Genomic DNA, 20275 nt, shown 5'->3' on the forward strand with positions numbered 1-20275 from the left:
CCCTAGGGAGGAAATCTAGCATCTCTGCAAACATTTGAACATACTCAAAACATTGTTTTATGGTAAACTTCACCATATATTTTATAAAAAATATTTTTTTTATCATGCATGCGATATGTAAATGAAACAAAATACACAATTTTTGAAATTCATTTACCGTATGGAAAAACACAGGACAAAATTGAAAATAATTCCAAGTAACAACTTAGTGTAAGCATATTTTGTTAGGGTAGCAAAATCAGGGTTTTAGTTGAATATAGCCAACTTAAAAATCCAACATATGAGCATGTCATGCGAGAACGTTGCTTACTTTTCGTTCGTTTGAAAATGACGATTCACTTAAATATGCTGAACCAAAACACTAGTGCAATTGTTCGGCACATTTTTTATTATATTATTGTATGATATTCCTTGTAGGAAATCAATGTCCAAAAATCTACACCAGAGCCTGACTTTGCTTTCAGAAATATATTGCAGTACAGAGTAAGAATTTCATTCTCCAGTGAAATACGACTGATTAGTTTGAAACATGTCTGTAATTTTGTGGAACATTTCGTAAGTGTCCTTAATATATTATCATTATTGAAAGAATACCTAACTGATGAATTGGACGAACCATTCAATTCAATAAATAAATAAAGGTTCATTAGGTGAAAAGCAAACCTTTGCAAATATTCCTTAAGTAGAAAAGTTAAATAATTGTATCAATTAATTTTAAAAAACACCCATAACTAAAATTTCCAGTTATTTTTTATTATGTTTATTAATTGACATAAGTACTGATATTTCTGTTAAAAATAAGTTCCTGGAAAAATTACAAAAAGAGAACAAAATCATGTGATTCGATCATAGCCCATTTTACGAAAATGCCAGATACTTTTAGTATTAAATGGAGTTATCTGATTTTACTACGTATTGACATGATTATGAAGTAAAAATAATATGTTAAGTGGAGAAATACTCGGGGTCGATCAGTAAGAAAAACTCTTTATTTGAGAATGTTCTCCAAATGACGGTTTCTGGTATTTTCAATTACATTTCCAAGATGAAAGTTTTTTTGGTGATTTTAGGTTTGGGGAAGTACACGAAGTAGTAAATGCTGTACTATTTCTACTGAGTGATAAAGCCTCTCTCATTAATGGAGTGCAACTTCCTCTGGATGGAGGATTCCTGGCTACTTGCAACTGAGAAAGGGAAATACATATGCCGGTATTTTGTTGGAAGAAAAGTGGTACCGATACAAACATCTTATTCAAAAATAAGCAATATTGAATTTATTCTATTTGAGTCAAAAATAGTCAGTTAATTTTCAATAGAGTTCAAAAAACTAAAACACTTAATTTACTTTTAAACAATCTTTCGAAAAAAGATACCCTTCCAGTTCAGTCCGTGATTATAAAAGCACAAGCAACTAGTTAAGCGAGTTTTTAAATTTAAAATCAGGTGCAAATTGATTAAAAGTTCATAAATAAAACACAATATCTATAACAAATTTCTCTGTATTTCATTTGATTTGTTTAATTTGTTTAATGTTATGACCTTATAATAAGTATTATATGCAGTTATCACCTCACACCGCTGTAAATGTTAGTATGGAATTTCCTCTGAACTGGGAACTATAAGTAGCGGGGTTTATAAAAATCCTCAGTGAGAGGAATATTCAGACAAACTCACAGTTAAATTTAGTTTAATTCGGCCAGTAGACTAACCTAAATCCTAGTTTTAATTTAGACTTAAATTATCTCACTTAGTGGATCAGGAGGTTCTGCGTTATAAAAGAGTAGCAAGTTTTATCCCGAGTTCAGAGTAAAATTCCAATTCATGACAGCTAACAGCACATTAGGATATTTACATGAATCCGAAATGATAAATCTTAAAAAATAATCATAAATGTTAATACGCTAATGGACAAAATGTATAAGGGATCACCACTTGCGTTAATACCTAATGAAGAGTTTTCATGAAAATAAAACATGGTTTGAGGATCACAAGTCAGTAGTGTCTCGGTTGTGCGAGTTATGCATAATATATACTACGTGGTGGTATGGATACATCAGGATCTTACTCGGTCAATGATAAATGTGGTGATAATTTGCGAATGATTAGTAAAAATATGAAATGAGATCATATACAAGTCAAAAAGCTAAATTAGCCATATAACATTTGGTTCCTTTAAGAATTTAGTGTTACAATATTGCGATGTGTCAATAAACACAATAATCATACTCTGGGGATTGTATAACTCTGAGGAGCTTGAGTACATATTACAATTATTAGTATCAGGTCAATTATTTTAATTCCTAAAATTTTTCATATCTCAATTTTCTAAGAAATAATAAATATTTCATTTGTCGATTAATTACATTTGCGAAATATATTTTTCTAATTTAATTTGTATTAATAATAATTCATTGATTTAATTTTTCTAATAAGACAAAGCAAAGTCAAAAATCTTAAAATAACTCGAACAAATAATTTTTGAACAAAGACATAATTTTGGTCTTTTGTCTCAAGTTGTAACCTTAACAATTTGGCTAGAACAAATAAAGAGTCCGAGCTCTGTAATACTACGTGGGGAATGTGCGTAACGGGGACAAGTACCCACATCAGCCTTACATACTTGTACTTCGGAGAAAGAGACTACATAATGAGTGTGACAGTCGGCTTCCAACAGCGGTAGTTTGAGAATTCATAGTTAAAGCGTATCATCATCATATAGAATGTCTGTATTTGGTCACAATGTTGTTTCGATACTCTTAAGGAAGACATTTAAGGACAAATAACCTAAAAACTTAACATAAACTTCAAAATACAAGATGAATATAAAAATTGTAAAATATCGCAATTTGGGAAACTCCCTGTACAACGAAATGTTGTTAGGTAAATATTACGCTATAAGTCATGTACATAAAGACAAATATAAAATAATCTTAACCTAAATTAAACTGTATTAACTATTGCGTGTTTAATGTATAAATCAATAATATGTATGCAAATTTAGATAAAACAAAGCGGTCAAGTGTTATTTCCAAGAAATAACAAATCATTACTACACACATACAATCAAATGTCTCGGACAAATACACATTCACACTTCTTCATTAATGTCTTAAGCTTAACAGTCTGCTTCATCCCAACATCCGTCCTGTTCTGTGCGCTAATGTCGGTAATGTGGTGACCAAAGCGCAACTAATCACCGGGGTCCCATTGCATGGGACGGGACTACAGCGGCTACTAACTTCTTACATCATTATTCAACAACTTAACGGGGGAAAGGGGTTCTTCGCTGATAATTGACAGACAGTGTCGCCGCACCGTTTGGCACCGGATGACTCTAGTGCGAAGCGCTTCGCTGAATGTAAATCTCGCGCACTTCGCCGAGTTCCATATTTTTACAAGAATAGAAAAATGCTATCCATATTGGTGCGAGTATTTATTCTGACCGGGTTCTGCGCGAGGCCAATATTATTCCCGACAAAAATTCATATAAAATAGTCACCCTGTATGGACTGATATATATTCCCGGCCACCGACTCCCGTCGCTCTTTGGCATTATTATACTCTCCGTACATCCTCGCGGATGCGGAGAACCCAACATTGCAAATATACAACAAGCCGCACCTTAGTGAGTAAAATAAATAATGCACCAATACCTCGCATTCCGTGTCCCATACCACTACCACTAACTACCCGAGGAGAGGGAGGAACAGGCGACATATTACTTAGGCGGACGAATTTATTCATATAATTGGTCGAAACACGAGTGTATGCTACGATATCGAGATTCAAGAATCGCCGTTTTCAATTCATTTCACATAATAATACACAATACGTAGATAGTAAGAGATAATCATCATCCCCTCGAGAGAAGCCCGATACAATTCCACACCCTCCATACTCGTGTCGGTCACCCGTACTACTATAGCGACATAGTGACCACTTGTCATAAAAGAAAAAACTAAACAATGACATAAAAACAACTCGTCAAATATTTAGTTTGAACTTTTTGAACCTTTTTCGGGGTCGATACGGGTAAATACTTATTTTGTATAAAAAACATTGTCACTTATGTCCCAAGTATTTGTAACCATTAGTAAGCACTCGACAGTTTTTGGTACGTTGCAACAGTGACCTATTGGAATAATCTGGCAACACTTTAAATCACAGAGCGCTCCTGAGGAACGCAATAGTCTCTTAATGCACAATTTGTTTAGTTCACCACACTTCACTCGTATATAATGTTGTAACAATTATAGGATCCTACCTCACCGTAACTTGCTACAAACCAGTTTACAGCTGAAACAAAGGGTTTGCACCGTTAATATTTTGCTAAATCACAGCCGAGGGTTATGAAAACATGCTTAGAAAAGTGATGTTAATATTTAGCAAGTTATAGAATATTGGGATTCCAAGTGTTTGTAACACATTCAAATTTAAGGCAATACAGGATCGATGATAGAGAGCAACGCGTTTTGGCAGACCGATCCTTAGAATAATAATAACCAAGTTCCACCTGAAACTGATACTTGATTACTTACTTACTTAGTTAAGGTGTATAAAGGAATAGATTATTTGCAAATGGAACTGTTTTTACTTGGCAACTCAAATTGTTAGTTGGAACCTTGCTATTCCAAGGAGTCGAGATGTCTATGCCAACAAAAGTCAGAGTAATGAGATTTATTTATACGATTGAAAAATATTCATCGTTTTTACCAAATATAAATAAAACAAATGTTCCGAATTGCCGTAATTCTTCCAGAGTTTGAGTTCGGTGCATTCTATGGTAAAATAAGAATATACTCACGATGGGAAGGAGGTTGAGCGAAGGTATACTCCTTATAAAACGGGCCTCCTAAAACATCAAAAACAAATACATTAGAAGGATTAGTGGACATGGAAAAATAAGTGGGCGAATAGGAAAATTGACGCAACTTACAAATTAACTTGTCGTAATTTTGATATTGTCGCGTGGGCAGAGGTCGGGGGACCGACTGTTGAGCTGCGGCTTCTTCATATCCGGGGTAGTATCCGTAAGAAGCTAAAACAATAAAAGCAAAATGCTTATTCTACACATCTATTTATACCGAAGTCAGTAAGAATAGAACATTCGTATCTACAGTAAATTATGCAGATTACCGAGTGCCAGATGTTAAACGGATATGCAGAAATCTGGATACATAATTGGATTAACCATTAAATTCATTACTTCACTAAAGTCAACAGATGGAAGGGTCGAGGAAATGTGGATGTTTAAACATGGGCAGAATGGTGAATGTTACACAATGTGTAAAGTGGCCACTTAAACCAGCAAATGACAGGTAAATGCCCTGTAAATGTCTAGACTTCCATATTTCCTTCTCCAAAATGTTTTCCCTCTCTGTTGCAAAAATTTAGACATTAAATTAAGGCAATCTTTTTTAAGAAAATGCCTACGCTTGGTTAGATCAAGTACATCTATACTGCCCTCACAAGTAAATGTCATATTTTGAGACATGCAAAGTTTACAGAAATCTCTTTTCTTTTGCTTTAGAAATAATACAGTGAATTGGAATGACATTAAAAACTTACTTAAACATGTCCAGCAAAGTTAATTGGTTTGTCTAAGAAACTCGATTACGAGCAGAGAGGTCCTTATTTCAAGGTTTTATTTCCTGATAACAATCCGAATATTTGGCAATCCGGACAAACGGAATTCAACTGTATATAATACATTCAGTATCGTCAAGCCATTATCCACACCCAATGGTGCATAGGGCACCGCATCGTTACACTAAATGCAGTGTAACTTGATCATCTGTTACATCTTCAGGTAAGGTGATCAGTGTTAAGATTCAGGTGCCAGTCCAGGGACAGTGAAATATTGCAGTGTAAAACCACTACGTAAAAAAATACTTCATGTCGACCTCCCTAGAAATTGAACCCGAGGCCTCAAGCATGGTAGACGAACGCACCAACGACTACACCACAAGGTGGACTTTTCCGCACTTGATTTCCTTGTTCAGGATCTTTGCCCAAGGGTAGCCTGAAAACACTCATCCAGGATTCTGGTTCTATTTCACAACTGTATCCGCCCGGACATAATGTGTACACAATTCAATTCATTTAATTGAGCATATAATTGTGAGCAACCAGAAGGAACAATTGTTAGTAAAATGAAAACAAACGGGTTATAAATATAAAATATGGGTAAATACGTAAAATATATAGATTGCATGAAGAAATGTAATAACTAACTGGATTCCGAGACAAGTAATGGAAGGGAGGCTTACGCATCCAGGGGCGCTGTGGCGGAGCTTGCTGGGCCGGGGGAGGGGCAGGGGGTGGAGCAGCCGCCCCTCCGGTTGCCACTACCTCCTTACGGGACTGTCCCCCTGGGAAAACAACACGGCTCATATTGAAAAAATTACTTAATAACAATTATCGTTACACAAGGTTACGAATGATTGGACCATTTGATTTATTTAGTAGTAACGTTTCAAAATTCGACATTCTTTCACTCTAGAAACATTGGTATTTGCATATGTTGAAAACAATATTAGCATAAGAAATATTTTGTATTCATTTATTGTCGTAAGAACACAAAATGCCATTGACATATTAATATACATAGACGCAGTAAAATATTTTTAAAGTAGTGACACGAAAACGTACCCAAGTTAATAAGATTGTTTATTTACACCAGGGCCGCATTCAACGATCATGCATATGCTACCAAAAATTAGAGGATACTAATTTTTGGTACATAAAAAAGTTTGTATTTTAACGTTAACAATCAATATTAATTTTTGGTGGATCCCAAATCAGATTCTTTCCTTAAATTCCTTTTTCACTAGATTTTGAGGAACAAAAAAACAATATTAACTCACATCTATTTTATTTTTTTGTATGATGTATTTTTGTGAAATGTATTCCTATCAATGCACCCCTTGTAAGTAAGAAGAGCTTCACAATTGTACTGCTAGGTGTATTTTGACATTTACAAAAATAGTATTTTTATTTGCATATGAATTGTTTTAAGCTTTGCTTATCACTCATGAAACAAATATTTACGGATGAAAAGTTATATGATCATTTTTACAATGCTTTCATGACACAAACAGGCATTTTGGTTTAGATTCTAAACGTAACGAGGTGGCATGGTGGTCATAATTCAGCGAATGAGCACGCCATTGATGTCAGGGTTGTGTCCTTAAATGGTTTCTTGTTCGAACTTATCTGATGCCAGTATGCAAAAGAGATTGGGAGTGAAACCATGTATGTTTGTTCAAAACCTGTGCTTTCAAAATCAAGTATTTTACAAGTATAATACGTTGAATTACATTCCCAGGAGTTACAACAACTTAATTCGGGACATAAATAATATTAACATTAAAAAAATAACACATATTGAGAACAATAAAGAAACAAAGCAAGTTTGGCACCTTCATAACTAAATATAGCACAACAATATATGCGCCAAAAACCTTTTCTTACACAAGCAGAATAAATAAAAATAAATAATTTGATTTAAGGAGCGTGGAACTAAAGTAATACTATAATGAGTATTTTTGATGTGCTTATTAATTATTTTAGACAATATGTACCTACAGGATGAGATGGCGTATGAGTATGATAATTGCCTTTGACCCAAAATAAAATGAGAGCGCCCCTGGTTTTTCAAGAGTTTACTTTAGTAAATATTTAGTAAAACAATATTTTTAATTAATACTTATATTGTGTTCTTGTTTATAATATAATAGTTTATGATAATCAATTACTGGTTGTTTTAATTTCATTTAAGTTAGTGGAAAAAAACAGTTTTTAAAAAGAAATAACCTGCTAAACCTCTATTCTAGAGGCTTGTCAGCAGGTGGGAAAGAGGGATACGGAACGGGGTTATGAAAGTACACTACAACACCCAGACCAATCGAGAAATTGAATTTTTTCTTGCAACTGGTGGGAATCGAAGCCGCAACTCCAGTTTCACAGTTGGTCGTCTAACTGACTGTGCCACAGCGCCTTTCAAAAAGAATATCATCTCAGACCACCTTTCCCCTATTTATTTTACACTTACTGTTTAAGCAAGCTCTAAATAAAATGCTTGCGAAAAGATAGGAAAGAATATCGATTTATAAAGAAAAAATATTTTTAAAACTGATTTTTTTAAAAGTAATTTAATAACTAAGATTTTAATATCGGTGTGGTATTTTTTAAAACACAAATCTGATGATATTAAAACTCAAAATTTGATGATATGAAAACTTTATTGTTTCTAAATGTTTGTCAACTGCGTATCATGATTTGTACAAGTCAATATGACGTTTTTGTTTAAATGAAAGCTAAGACTAACCCAAAAGGAAGACACTTAAACAAAAAGGTCAATTACACTACACCTGCTTTGAATTTAGGTTAAGACAATAATTTATCCTTTATTAGTTGTTTACCTGTTTTTATTCTTCATTCGCGTGGCACACGCGGTTGCGTGCGGTCCGCGGCATCATTATTACGAAGTAATTTTGGCTTTTTTGGCACATCAAATAAATTCCGGAAATTTTCAAGCGTAAAACCGGGATGAAGAAAAATGTAAAAAACGTTAATTGGGGGAATATTTGTATGAGAATGGTTTTTTCGGTGTAAAAAGCAGGAAAACGTAAAATCGAGAAACGTAAAAACGAGGTTTTACTCTATATTTCAAATTTACGTGAGGTATTGAATTCTTAAAGCTAATGCATGTTCTCATTTAAAAAAAACATTATTTGTGTATGTCATTCTACGGGTAGTGATGCATTGCTAAATGGAATATTGGAAGACGGTACAAAACTTACGATTATTGGGATCTTGCTCAGCTTGGTACCTGCGCGTCGGCCTCTGTGCCGGGCTGGGCTGTGCGGGGGCGCTGATAGCGGGGGGGGCGGCACTGCTACCTTCCTTACGAGAGGGACCACCTGATTACATAAAAACATTTATTTATTATCTTTACAAAATACGCATATACATGCAGTTTAGTAATCTATTTTCCATAATGTACAGAAATGTTCATATAATTTAGGTCTGTTATAGCAAAATATACCTACATTTTTTTTTAAATACGAGAGATACATCGAATCTTGTATTCTATGTAGACTTATGTGATATAACAGCCACACAAGGGTTACGAGTTGATATAAAATAGTGCTGCCTGTGCTTGTTGTGTACAGGTTTATTTTTATAAGGGAAATCGATAGTTAAACTTTAATAAATCTTAAGAACTCAAAAATTTATTTTATTTTTAGATACAAACAAAACTGGATAAAAATCACTTAGTAAAAAAAAAATTACCAAATTTCAGCATATTCCAATCGAAGACATAATCATAATAGAAGCCTTGACTAAGGAAAAGATTACTGAAGAGATAGTGAAGTGCTTTATAGTTGGGTCGCTCTGTAAAACTCATCTGTCGACACCGCTTCAAGTAAAGACAGAACTCTGGAGGGTAACCCTGTTGAATATAAGGTCAACATTTTATTTAGTATCTCAAAAATAAACTTTTTTCAATAATACAGCTTGAAAAGGCTTATATGTTTACAATTCTTATTTACAAAGATACAAAGTAATAAACAATGATGTTGAAAAGGGTTATAAAAAAATAATGAAATTCAGTGGATTTGTTAATAGACTATCAAACTAAGCCAAAGTTTTCTAATTTTGAAATTACTCCCCATGTAACGTCACAAGTTCTCTATTAGCGAGTTGGCTTGCCCTAAACTAAAAATCTATTACAACACTTCATCATTATTTGATTCGGAAGAACTAGTGATGTCGTTCAAAGTAGTTAATTTTTTTTTCTTCATACATTTTCAAGAAACTTTACCGCACAATTAATTTTGACCGTGCAAAAGAAAACATTGTTTATATCCAATTCCCATAGCACTGAATTTCCTAATTGTAATATTTATTCAAAAAATTTCAGACAAGTAATGAATCTGATAAGACCCAAACATTTATTTTTCAAATATAGGTCACAGTAATTTAGGACAATGTTTAATTTGCAGTTTTGGTATACAAAATTATAAACGGACATTATAAAAATCATTATTTGAACAAAATAAAACAAAAACAACAGACATTTTTCAAATTGAAATCGTACCTTGCAAAGTTCCTCGATGGGTGCTGATAATTTACTTTCAGATATACATTCATATTTCTGTCTCTTATTGGCCGCCTTCAACCCTTGCCACGGCAGGGAGCCTCGGTTAAAGTACATCAAAACATATCCGAGAGATTCCAGATCATCTCTTCTAGATTGTTCGATACCTAAATGTGTATTCACCGACGCATAACGAGCAGTACCTGAAGATAAAACAGACCACTTTAATATTCAGTCTACAGAATCAATAAAAAATATTATGCGAGAAGAAGTAAGACTTAATCAATGGAACTACCTATGTTTTTCAAGAAACATACGGTTTCCTAAAATAAAGTCTATAAAAAAACAATACAATTTTATCTTTTGATTTTCACTGAATCTCTTTTAAGTAGCTTTATAATAAATATTATGTATTCTATTACATAAATATTATATGTAGGTACAATTTTATTACACTGATTATTGTTCCAATTGTCATGGTTATGTTTATTGTAGATGTAACTCATTTACCAATTTCACGTTTTTTATGTATTTTGTAGCCAGCTCATAAAAACATGTGTCGATTTTGGGCAGATATTGAAACAGACGTCAAATCTTCCTTTTTTACCACTTTTAGTGATTCTTAAATACCGTCTGTTTATAGTCCTTCCAATTAATTTTACACTCTTTTTTTATTTACACGGGAGACACAGAAACTGGCACGGACGGGTCAACACGCGCAATGTTATTCCACTGAGATGCGCTCGCCGGCACACTTTGGATGCTACTCGAAGGAAGATATCATTTTTCCCTGAATAGAGTAGGATAGATAGGTGTAGCCAGAAGCATCACTATTTCATCAAAAAATCACTTTTAGTTTATAATTTTGAAATTACTCCACCCATGACGTCACGAGTTCGAGTCAATGATTTTTCCTGACATTTATAAAGAGAACCTCGTATCCTTCAAAACACGCTAAACCTGGCTACCCGGAAACCGGAAATCTATCACAACACATAATTGATTGGCTATTGAAAACGCGTGTTCACCTGAACTTGAGCCGTTTCAAAGTATTAATTTTTCCATACACTTTTAAGAAATTTCATTTTTTGTATCTAATTTTCAGTAGCGCTGAACTTCCTCATTCTTCAATAAGTTACAACATTATATGGGCGATGCCTTTAATATTATTACCTGTTAAATTTTTATTTTCCTTATACTCTATGTGCAATAATGTTTTGGGGTCACGATATCTCTTGGCCAGACCAAAGTCAATAATGTGCACGAGATTCCCCTTCTTGCCCAGCCCCATGAGGAAGTTGTCGGGCTTTATGTCACGGTGGATGAAGTTCTTGTTGTGGATGTACTCGATGCGGGTGATGAGCTGGTCGGCCAGCAGGAGGACGGTCTTGAGGGAGAAGCGGCGGGAGCAGTACATGAACAGATCCTCGAGGGAAGGACCCAGGAGCTCCATCACCATCACCTCGTAGTCTCCCTCCGAGCCCGACCATTTTAGTACCGGGATTCCGTCTAGAAAAATTAATGACATTTAACATCACTGACAAAGTTTTGTCGGTTTGCAATTTCAAATAAAAGGAATAAAAAGCGTAATTTAAATCCCTTTATTTAATATGATACGTCAACTGATTTCGGGGTTATTTCCTCATTGCAGAGACTATTATCAATAGGGATGCTGACAAAAAATACAAATACACATAAACACATCCTTTTGTTTTAACACAATTTAATAATATGTATGATTTTTATTTAGAAACTTCGCTGGTCTGTCTTTAAACCGTATTTATTTATTTTTGAAATTAAATCATGGTCGACTGTTTGTTTCTTTAAAATAAATAAATAAAAAATAATATTGTTCTTACTTTTTGTATGTATTAGGTAAGTATAGGTGTGTTACTATAGGAACTGAACTCAACTTTAAAAGCTGTATCTGGCGTATCCGACAAATTCTATCAAGGCTAACAAAAGTAGTACCTACATATTAAGTGTGTTGGTATAGGAAATACGCATAAGTAGGTATGTAAAATGCAAAAATTGTTTGAATTTAGGAATCGCATGCTCCCAATAGTTTTCTGTGGGAATATTTGTAGATTTTTTCGTATTTGTAATTTTTTAGCAAAAAATACACATTCTTTTCCAATTTCTAGGAGGACGCTTTCGCTAATTATTTGTATTTGATAAATGAAAAATATATAATAAAAATACATGTTAAAAATCTAATATTAAAAAAATAAATAATGGTCTATGAATTGGAGATCAGAATTTGATATATAGCTTGATTTGTCATTCCTAGAATCATTGATTACCCCAAAGTCTGATTAAAGAAAATAAATATTTATAATGTTTATGAAGCAGATGGTGAAATTATATTATTTCAAAACAAAGTAGTGATTTCAAAACAATTTATTTCATTTTCTTTGTATTCAATTGTATCTCTTAAATATTACAATATGAAGATTACATAGATCGGAAAGTAAATAAATGGGGAAAACATTATGTAGGTACAATTATATTGCTGCGAGATAACCTCATTTTTAATTTATGATATGTCTAGAATGCAAGTAATATAATATGAGCTTTAAAATGTTAACAATATGGATGTTTATGCTGTGCAAAGATCAGATTTATATGATGACAGTGTGAAGATAATTAGCATGACAATGGCTAGCATATTATGCTAGACATTGCGAACTTTAATAAGTTGCGAGAGTAGAGAGGTTAGAGGTTCGAGAGTAGAGAGGTTCGAGAAGTTGCGAGGGTAGAGAGGTTCCAACGAGAGGTCACACATTGCTAGTATCTTCCGGTGCCTATATAAGGAAGTTATAGATTGTAATTTAACATTTGTCTTAACACAATAAGAAATTTCTTAATTAAGCTGACATTTTTATTTGCAATAATTCTTTATGGAATTGGATTTCAACTAAATAATATAACGCCTGTAAAATATATTTGTCCGCCTCGTTATTTCAGTGCTTTTGTCTACCACGCAAAAGATCTCGGATTCAACCCCTTATAATGGTTTACATAAAATATTTATTTGAAAGGGTATTTTTACACTGTAATATTTTAATGATAGGCATCTGAAGCATAAGTCTGATTATCTCAGTTTCACGTGGCAAAAAAATGAAGATGTTCGCTGTGATTAGTGTACCATTGCGGTGCCCTATGCACCATTAGTTGTGGATAAGGAAATCAAGTTGATGAATAACTTTATAAGGTAAAAATCAAAATGATTTACATACTGACCTAACTACAATACATAATGATTCATCATTAGTTTTTGTTGGGTGGTGACTTCATTTGTACATTCACAAAACACAAAAAATGTAAGTTGTTTGGTTTTTTGTGTATTACTATAATCGAAGGCAACTGAATAGAAAACCTTTTTACTTATTTTCAAAACTTATTATATATAACCGAGGATTAGTATTTTTTAACGTTTATTATACTTAATGGTAATATTATCAAACTGTTGTAAAACTTACGTAATGAATCTTCCATCAAATGTTATTTGATTTTTTTTCAAATTAAATACCTGAAGTAAGGCCCGTTACGCACTAACGGTTGGTCACCTTGGCAATTCATTTGAGCGGCTGACTGCTATGACGGCCAACCGCGATATAACCGCATTAAACGGTTGGACCGCTCGAAGGCGTGTTGGGTCCATTAACAAAATGGACGGCATCGAGGTAGCTTGTGTTATCTATTTTTACTACCGAAAACAACCAAAGAAATATAAAAAAAGATCATGGATTCATTCTTTACTAGAAACACGCAACAAATTTGGCCAGTTCGCAAGAACTGAAGAAGCATGAAGAAAAATTTGTTGGCTGTGTTAGAATGAGTGTTTCGTCATTTAGATGAAACAAAAAGAACGTTCAATTACAGGCTTTCTAGAGTAAGAAGATACGTAGAATGCAGTTTTGGAATTAATGCAAAAACATGTGGCGTATATTTCATAGACCTCTAAATGTTCACTTCGCTCTAGCAAAAGATATCGCTAAAGGTACTTGTGTCTTACATAATTTTGTAAGAGACCGAGATGGTTATTATTTCGACGACTCACTTAGTTGCTCTTTGCCAGAAAATGGTCACAGGTCACAGGAAGGGTTAAGAAGGAACGATAAAACTGCGTTGAGGTACATAGAATTGTTTGCCGAATATTTTATGACCGATGAGAAATTAGAATGGTAAAGAAATATGATTTAACTGAAAATAGACGTATTATTATTATGTTGTAAGGTGTTTAAATTATGTGTAGTTTCGTTTAAAAATAATAAATACTTACGAAGACTTTTCGTTTCCTCTGTTGTCATCTCTTTCTTCAAAAATGTTTACTAATTCTTCCCATTATTTCCGTTTTAAATCTCTATTCTTATATACTGCCTCTTCACAATTCTAAATAGCTTCTCGTTGGATTTCAACAATGAATTTCTCCGTGTCGAAGTTCACGGTGTCGCAACTCAAACGTACAAACTCATCGGCGGCTCGCCGCAAACTAAATCACCAGCGAGTATAAAAACAAGATGGCGGCGAGCCGCGAAGCATACAATCATAAGCGGTTGCATATTAATCTGGAAAAGCAACCGCTAACCAGCCACTAGTGCGTAAGGTCACTAAGTGGGTTCGCATAGTATTGGCACAAGCTCAGTGGTAATCAAACTAACAACAAACCATCACACAGTTCCGCCGTGTTAAAGATAGAACGCCACATTAATATATCTGTGTACGGACTTCGCTACCTCTACATTCATACATCTTCTCATGAACTTCTCATTCATCAACATGTTAATCATTATAGCGTCCTTTCGCTCTTCATGTCCGAACCGATGAGAGTAGTGACGATGCAGTATTAATGATAATTATTGGGAACATACCTCCTCCCTGAAGGTATCGGTAGATCTTGCTCTCTGTATGCAGCTGCGGATGTCGGGCGTTCAAACATTCTAACTTGATTGCTACTTCTTCACCGGTGACAATGCTCGTCCCTGCAGATAGAAATTATATTCATTAACTGTTATTTCTAATTCTTAGGCTATGGAATTAAACTTCGATACTTTATTATGTTGGCTCGGTACAGTGGGAAAAATTACTAACATGCACAACACAACAGGTTATAAAGATTGTCATATTTTGGAAAATATGGCGGCCCCGTGGTGTAATAGCTGTCCCTTGCCTCATGCACAAGCGTGGTAGGCGAAAGCACCAACCACTATATTTCGAGGTGAATGCATGTACACTCAAATCCCTTTTCAGGATCAAGTCAAAAAAACTCATCCAGGGTTCTGGTTCAAATTACACATCTGATAAAATAGTCATAACATAAAGTAGAATTTCAAGGAGAGCAAAAACTAAATTAAACATGTCTTAAAACCAAGTATTATGCATTGAGTTTTTATGTTTTTCTTTTCACTTTTTAAAGCAATGCCAATGTATCATATATATATATATATATATATATGGACTAGTATTAATAATGCTACAACATTTTTTAAAGAAAACCTCGATCGTTATGAAGAAAATAGTTTAAATATGACACTAAACAGAACGGAAATAGCAGCATTAAAATAAATGTTAGTATGGGTGTGTCATAGAGCCATCAAGCGGGTAAATCGTAAAGATAGAATTATGTCCAAATAAAAATTCATGCGTTTTTAAAAAATTCATTCTGTATACGAAACTAAAAATCAGTTTTTTTAGTTATGACTCTATTTTATCGGATGCGCGAAATATAAGGCTAAAATAAACCCTATTTAATCAATAATTTATCACTGGGATTTCAAACAAATTTGCTGAAAATAGATATATTATTATCATTCGACGCTAATCTATCAAGAACACAGCAAACAATCATGGTGTTTTCACAAAAACTGCAAAATTGTGCAATTAGCATAACTGTAAGATTTATATTGAATTTTGGTCATTTTAATGGAATTGTGCCCAAATCTACAAAATAAATCTTAAAAACAAAACAAAAAAGCATTCGGTAAATTGACAATAGATTGTTACAGATTAAAGAGAGAAGACTTCTAAATTTCCGCTCTATTTACTTCAGCGGATGTACAATCTTTCACTGTCTTAATTTCGTCCGATTTAATGAACAAACATCCATACTAGAGTGACTGCAATACTGTGTGGCCAGTATTTAATACCGAATCAACACAAATGACACAATTTAAATATTTTTTGTAAAAAATATTTTAATCTCGCTGTAGGGAGACAAAAAAAATAATGACAATAATTTACTAACTTTCAGTCGCCAATTTTGTGTTTGACTGTGTAAAACATAATTTTAAAGAAATATTTTTAAAACTTCATTAATGATGACAGGTTCTTTTATAAAACTATAAACAAATTAAAATATATATTTAAATATATAAAATTGAAGGAATGAAGTAATATGTATTTCCATAAATATTACTGGAAAATACAAGTGTTTCTTCAAAACTCTTAGTGAATAGGTGAAAAGTTATGGAATGATCGACAAAGGATAAATACCGAGTCTTTATTCTAGTTCACAAAATTTGATTTACAGGTGTTCCAAAATTATTATAAGGAATTCCAGCTATCCGGTAGAATTTAAGGCGTTAGCAAATTTCACAACCAGATAATTAAAACTTATATTAAAATAATAAATATTAAGAAAACAGAAACTCGACTATTTCAATAGATAAATGTGGCAACCGTGTTGATCACATCAATTTGATTACAAAAAAACACTGGAATGTCGAAAAAAAAAACATTAGAAAACATTCCGGACAGGACCTTCAAAAGGCCTTCAACGCGAAATTGCACATTTATATAAGGAATCATTTAACACAGAATAACAATGATCAAATCGGGCACTGGATGTAGATAAGTATTAGAAAAATACACATTAGATGTCAAAGAAATACGAAGACATAAGGCTTTTGTTTACTATTTGATTCGTGCCATAATCTACTTACCTAAGTAAATATCGCCAAAAGAGCCAGAACCAATTTTTCTTCCGAGTCTGTACTTATTTCCTACGCGTAACTCCATTTCTTAAACACTTTTGTTGACATTCATAGAGACAAATACAAAGTCACCGTCCTGTGCCATTAGAAAGCAGCCATATTGTATTTACTACATAACAAATTCTGATATCGGACAGATAAGTCCATCGCTATGTATTAGAGTCAGGAGAGTACTACCTGAAAATGAACGTGTTAATTAGAAAGGCCGAACATTTAATTTTAATAATCCATGATCTATTTAATTAAACAAACACCTCGTATGGAAGATTACTCGGATTAATGGATACATCGTAGGAATTTGACATCCGCTAATCCACAATACGACAATAGACTCCCTTTTTTTGAATCGACCAAGCCAAACCAAGACATACGGTCACATCTGATCGCATCTTACCGCACTCTTCTTACTCATGAGTTCTTGAAGTGCTAGACAGAGAATACCATTTTTCTTCGCGTTTACGGCATTAGAAATAATGGTGGCAGCACTATCGCTCGAGCGCATGCGCATTTAATCTCTAAATATGTGCCGCGAAACGAAATAAATTCAAAAATTTCTGATACAAAATGTACTGAAAAATAATGATTTAAGCAAAGGATACACACATAATAATTATTGTTATTGATTTCGGATATGTAGCATTCATCGCTTATTTTTTTATCTTTCATACTTTACAGTGCTAGTAAATTTATTCCTAAAACATTCTAAATAAGAATGTAAATTAAGTAGGTACCTAAACATGAGAAATATTTATGCAGTGTAATATTATGTATTCATTTAATGTAACAGGTATATACTTGCCGTTGCGTTATGTTAAATGCGTCCATGATAATATTATTCAGAGAATTTTTAAACCTGGAAATACGGTGTAAATAATATATAGTGCTGAAGCTAAAATAGTTTATTTTGAATGTAGGGTAGGTACATAAATGGGTAGGCTACTCTTTCAACTAATCAAAATCTACCAATTAAGTGCCCTATGCACGAAAAGGGGAATAATGAATAATGTAGTATCTACTGGCTGAAATATTTGGTAAAATCTCACCCATATCAAAAGGTTTCAGCTTAATTAGATACTTTTAGTCGTTTAAGGCGCGCGGAAGGAATATGGTAATGTGTTTTGACGCTGCCCAGTTGAGTTTCCATAAAAACTGGTGCCTCGACATTCAAGAATATAATACATTCGTGAATATCGACCAGCTAATTTCATGTAAACTCAACCGGACAGCGTCACAATACAAAACCGCATTCTCTCCGTGCGCCTTGAACGTAGACCCCGACCATACTCAACGTGTGTAACAATCAAAGAAATCATCACATATCAATGACAGCGTATCTCAATCTTATTTTCAGTACGTGATGGCAAGATGATCAGCATAACGCTTCCGGTGCCCAGTCCAGTGACTGAAATATTGCAGTGTAAAAACACAACTTTCATATAGATATCTCATTTCAACCATGTCAGGAATCGAACCCGAGACCTCTTGCATGGCAAGCAAAACAATTTTTTTTCGTAAATACTATGTATACCTACTACGACGGTGCTGGTAAAGGCGAAAGTGTATTTCAGTATTTGCATGTTGGTGTAAGGAGTGTCCTGACGAAGAGACGGGCATGTCTCGAAACCGGTAGACATAAAAAGTCGGTAAGTGGTTTTATGCTAATATTTACTAACATTAGTTTAAACTATTTTTAAAAAATATATATATACAGGGTGTTCATTAAACCCTGTCACATCCGAAACCACGATAATCAGAATGAGCAAGAAGACATATTGGCACATTAAAAATTTTTTTTAGAACGAATAAAATTTTAAAAAATAAAATATTCAAAAAAAGCAAATGATACTTACTTCTGCAGAGGAGAAACGAGGAGGGGGGCGGGGGGAGACTGATACTGCGCCGCGCTCCCCTCACCTCTCCCCTGCAGAAGTAAGCCACCATTTTTGTTCTTTTAAATATTTTATTTTTAAAAAATCTGTGTTCTAAATATTTTTTTTAGCTAACATGTCTTTTTGCCTATACTGATCATCGTAGTTTCGAATGTGACAAGGTTTAAAGAACACCCTGTAATATATATATGTATAAATAAATGTGTGGTTGATTGTTATATTTTCACTTTAATTTGAAAGGGTTAAAAAATAAAACACGTAAATAAAATGCGAGTTTTTTCTTCGTAAAATTCTTTCATAAAATATAATCATAAAATAATTACAACAAATATTATATTATCATATACATAACTTATTAATAAATTTTAATATTAATGTGATGTTCAAAGATTCAATATGTATGAGTGATGACATTACAAAAACAAGGTAAACACGATCTGCGATGGTCCAATGTTTACATAATATTTATCTTAAAGTATTTTTCATAGATGGGATCTCTTTTGCAAATGAATTCAATGAGGAAGTTCAGTGTCTTTTTTTTTTTTTTAAATTTGTTAATAGAATATTAGACTAAGCCATTTTTTTAATTTTATTTTTATATGTTTTATTATCAGCGCTATATTTTTTTAAAGTTTTGTATTTCTGAAATAACTCCGCGTGTGACGTCAGAGGTTGTTCAATAACAGCTCTTCCGATTGGTTCGTTTACGGTGGACCAAACCGGATATCCTTCAATGCTCTCATATCATTGGATGGTTCATATGAACCAGTGACGTCATTCAAAGTAGTGCGTTTTTATTAAAATATATATTGTTATTTTTTTCGTACATTTTTCTTACAATTTCATGCTCTACCGCGCGCAAGAAAACATTTTTTGTATCTAATTTCCCGTAGGGCTGAAGTTCCTCATTCATATATCAAACATAATAATAATTAAAATAACAGTATTATCTATTAAATAAGATTTTATTGGGGAATAAAAACTTAATCTGATTTTAATAAGAAGCTGTGCTTGTTTCCAAAAATATGAATAAAAGCGTACATTTAAAAGAAAATGGATTTGAAATTTTGAAACGTAACTCAATGCAGTGCTTTGATTTACTTAAAAAAAACTGCTTTTGGGTATCGTTCTTTCACCGTCCATTTGCTCTACATGTTACATTTTTTTTCTAAACATTGAGGAAGTTCAGTGTTGTTACATTTTTTAATAAACTATCAAACTAAGCCAATAAAAATATCATGAATCCTATTGTCAACGCTATGATTTTTCAAGTTTTGTAATTTCGA

General features: G+C 33.3%; 2 protein-coding genes across 7 annotated transcripts in view; one reads left to right on the plus strand and one right to left on the minus strand.

The window, feature by feature from the left end:
• LOC148283461 (L-xylulose reductase) overlaps nucleotides 1–1492 on the plus strand; it is a 31036-nt gene extending 29544 nt beyond the window's left edge. For all 5 annotated transcript variants that reach the window (XM_088243814.1, XM_088243813.1, XM_088243816.1 and 2 more), the window contains exon 6: nucleotides 1071–1492. In XM_088243814.1, the coding sequence (XP_088099940.1) occupies nucleotides 1071–1188 (118 nt within the window). In that variant the 3' untranslated portion in view covers nucleotides 1189–1492. The remainder of the gene's footprint in view (nucleotides 1–1070) is intronic.
• Nucleotides 1484–17466, minus strand: LOC148283463 (casein kinase I-like). 2 transcript variants are annotated; one of them, XM_088243809.1, is made up of 11 exons: nucleotides 17355–17466; nucleotides 17050–17277; nucleotides 14980–15090; nucleotides 11279–11614; nucleotides 10106–10308; nucleotides 9298–9457; nucleotides 8805–8924; nucleotides 6270–6371; nucleotides 4937–5038; nucleotides 4805–4852; nucleotides 1484–4296 (listed from the first exon to the last, which is right to left on the minus strand). In XM_088243809.1, coding segments are annotated over exons 2-10 (1212 nt in total). In that variant the 5' UTR covers nucleotides 17126–17277; nucleotides 17355–17466; the 3' UTR covers nucleotides 1484–4296; nucleotides 4805–4850. The 2 variants fall into 2 exon arrangements, with proteins under 2 accessions (XP_088099935.1, XP_088099934.1); XM_088243808.1 differs by having other exon boundaries at nucleotides 6235–6371.
• Nucleotides 17467–20275: the final 2809 nt, after the last annotated feature.

Source organism: Micrasema longulum, unplaced genomic scaffold (genome assembly GCF_059751315.1).
Source record: "Micrasema longulum isolate JH-2025_06_02 unplaced genomic scaffold, ASM5975131v1 h1tg000236l, whole genome shotgun sequence".
Lineage (NCBI taxonomy): Eukaryota > Metazoa > Arthropoda > Insecta > Trichoptera > Brachycentridae > Micrasema > Micrasema longulum.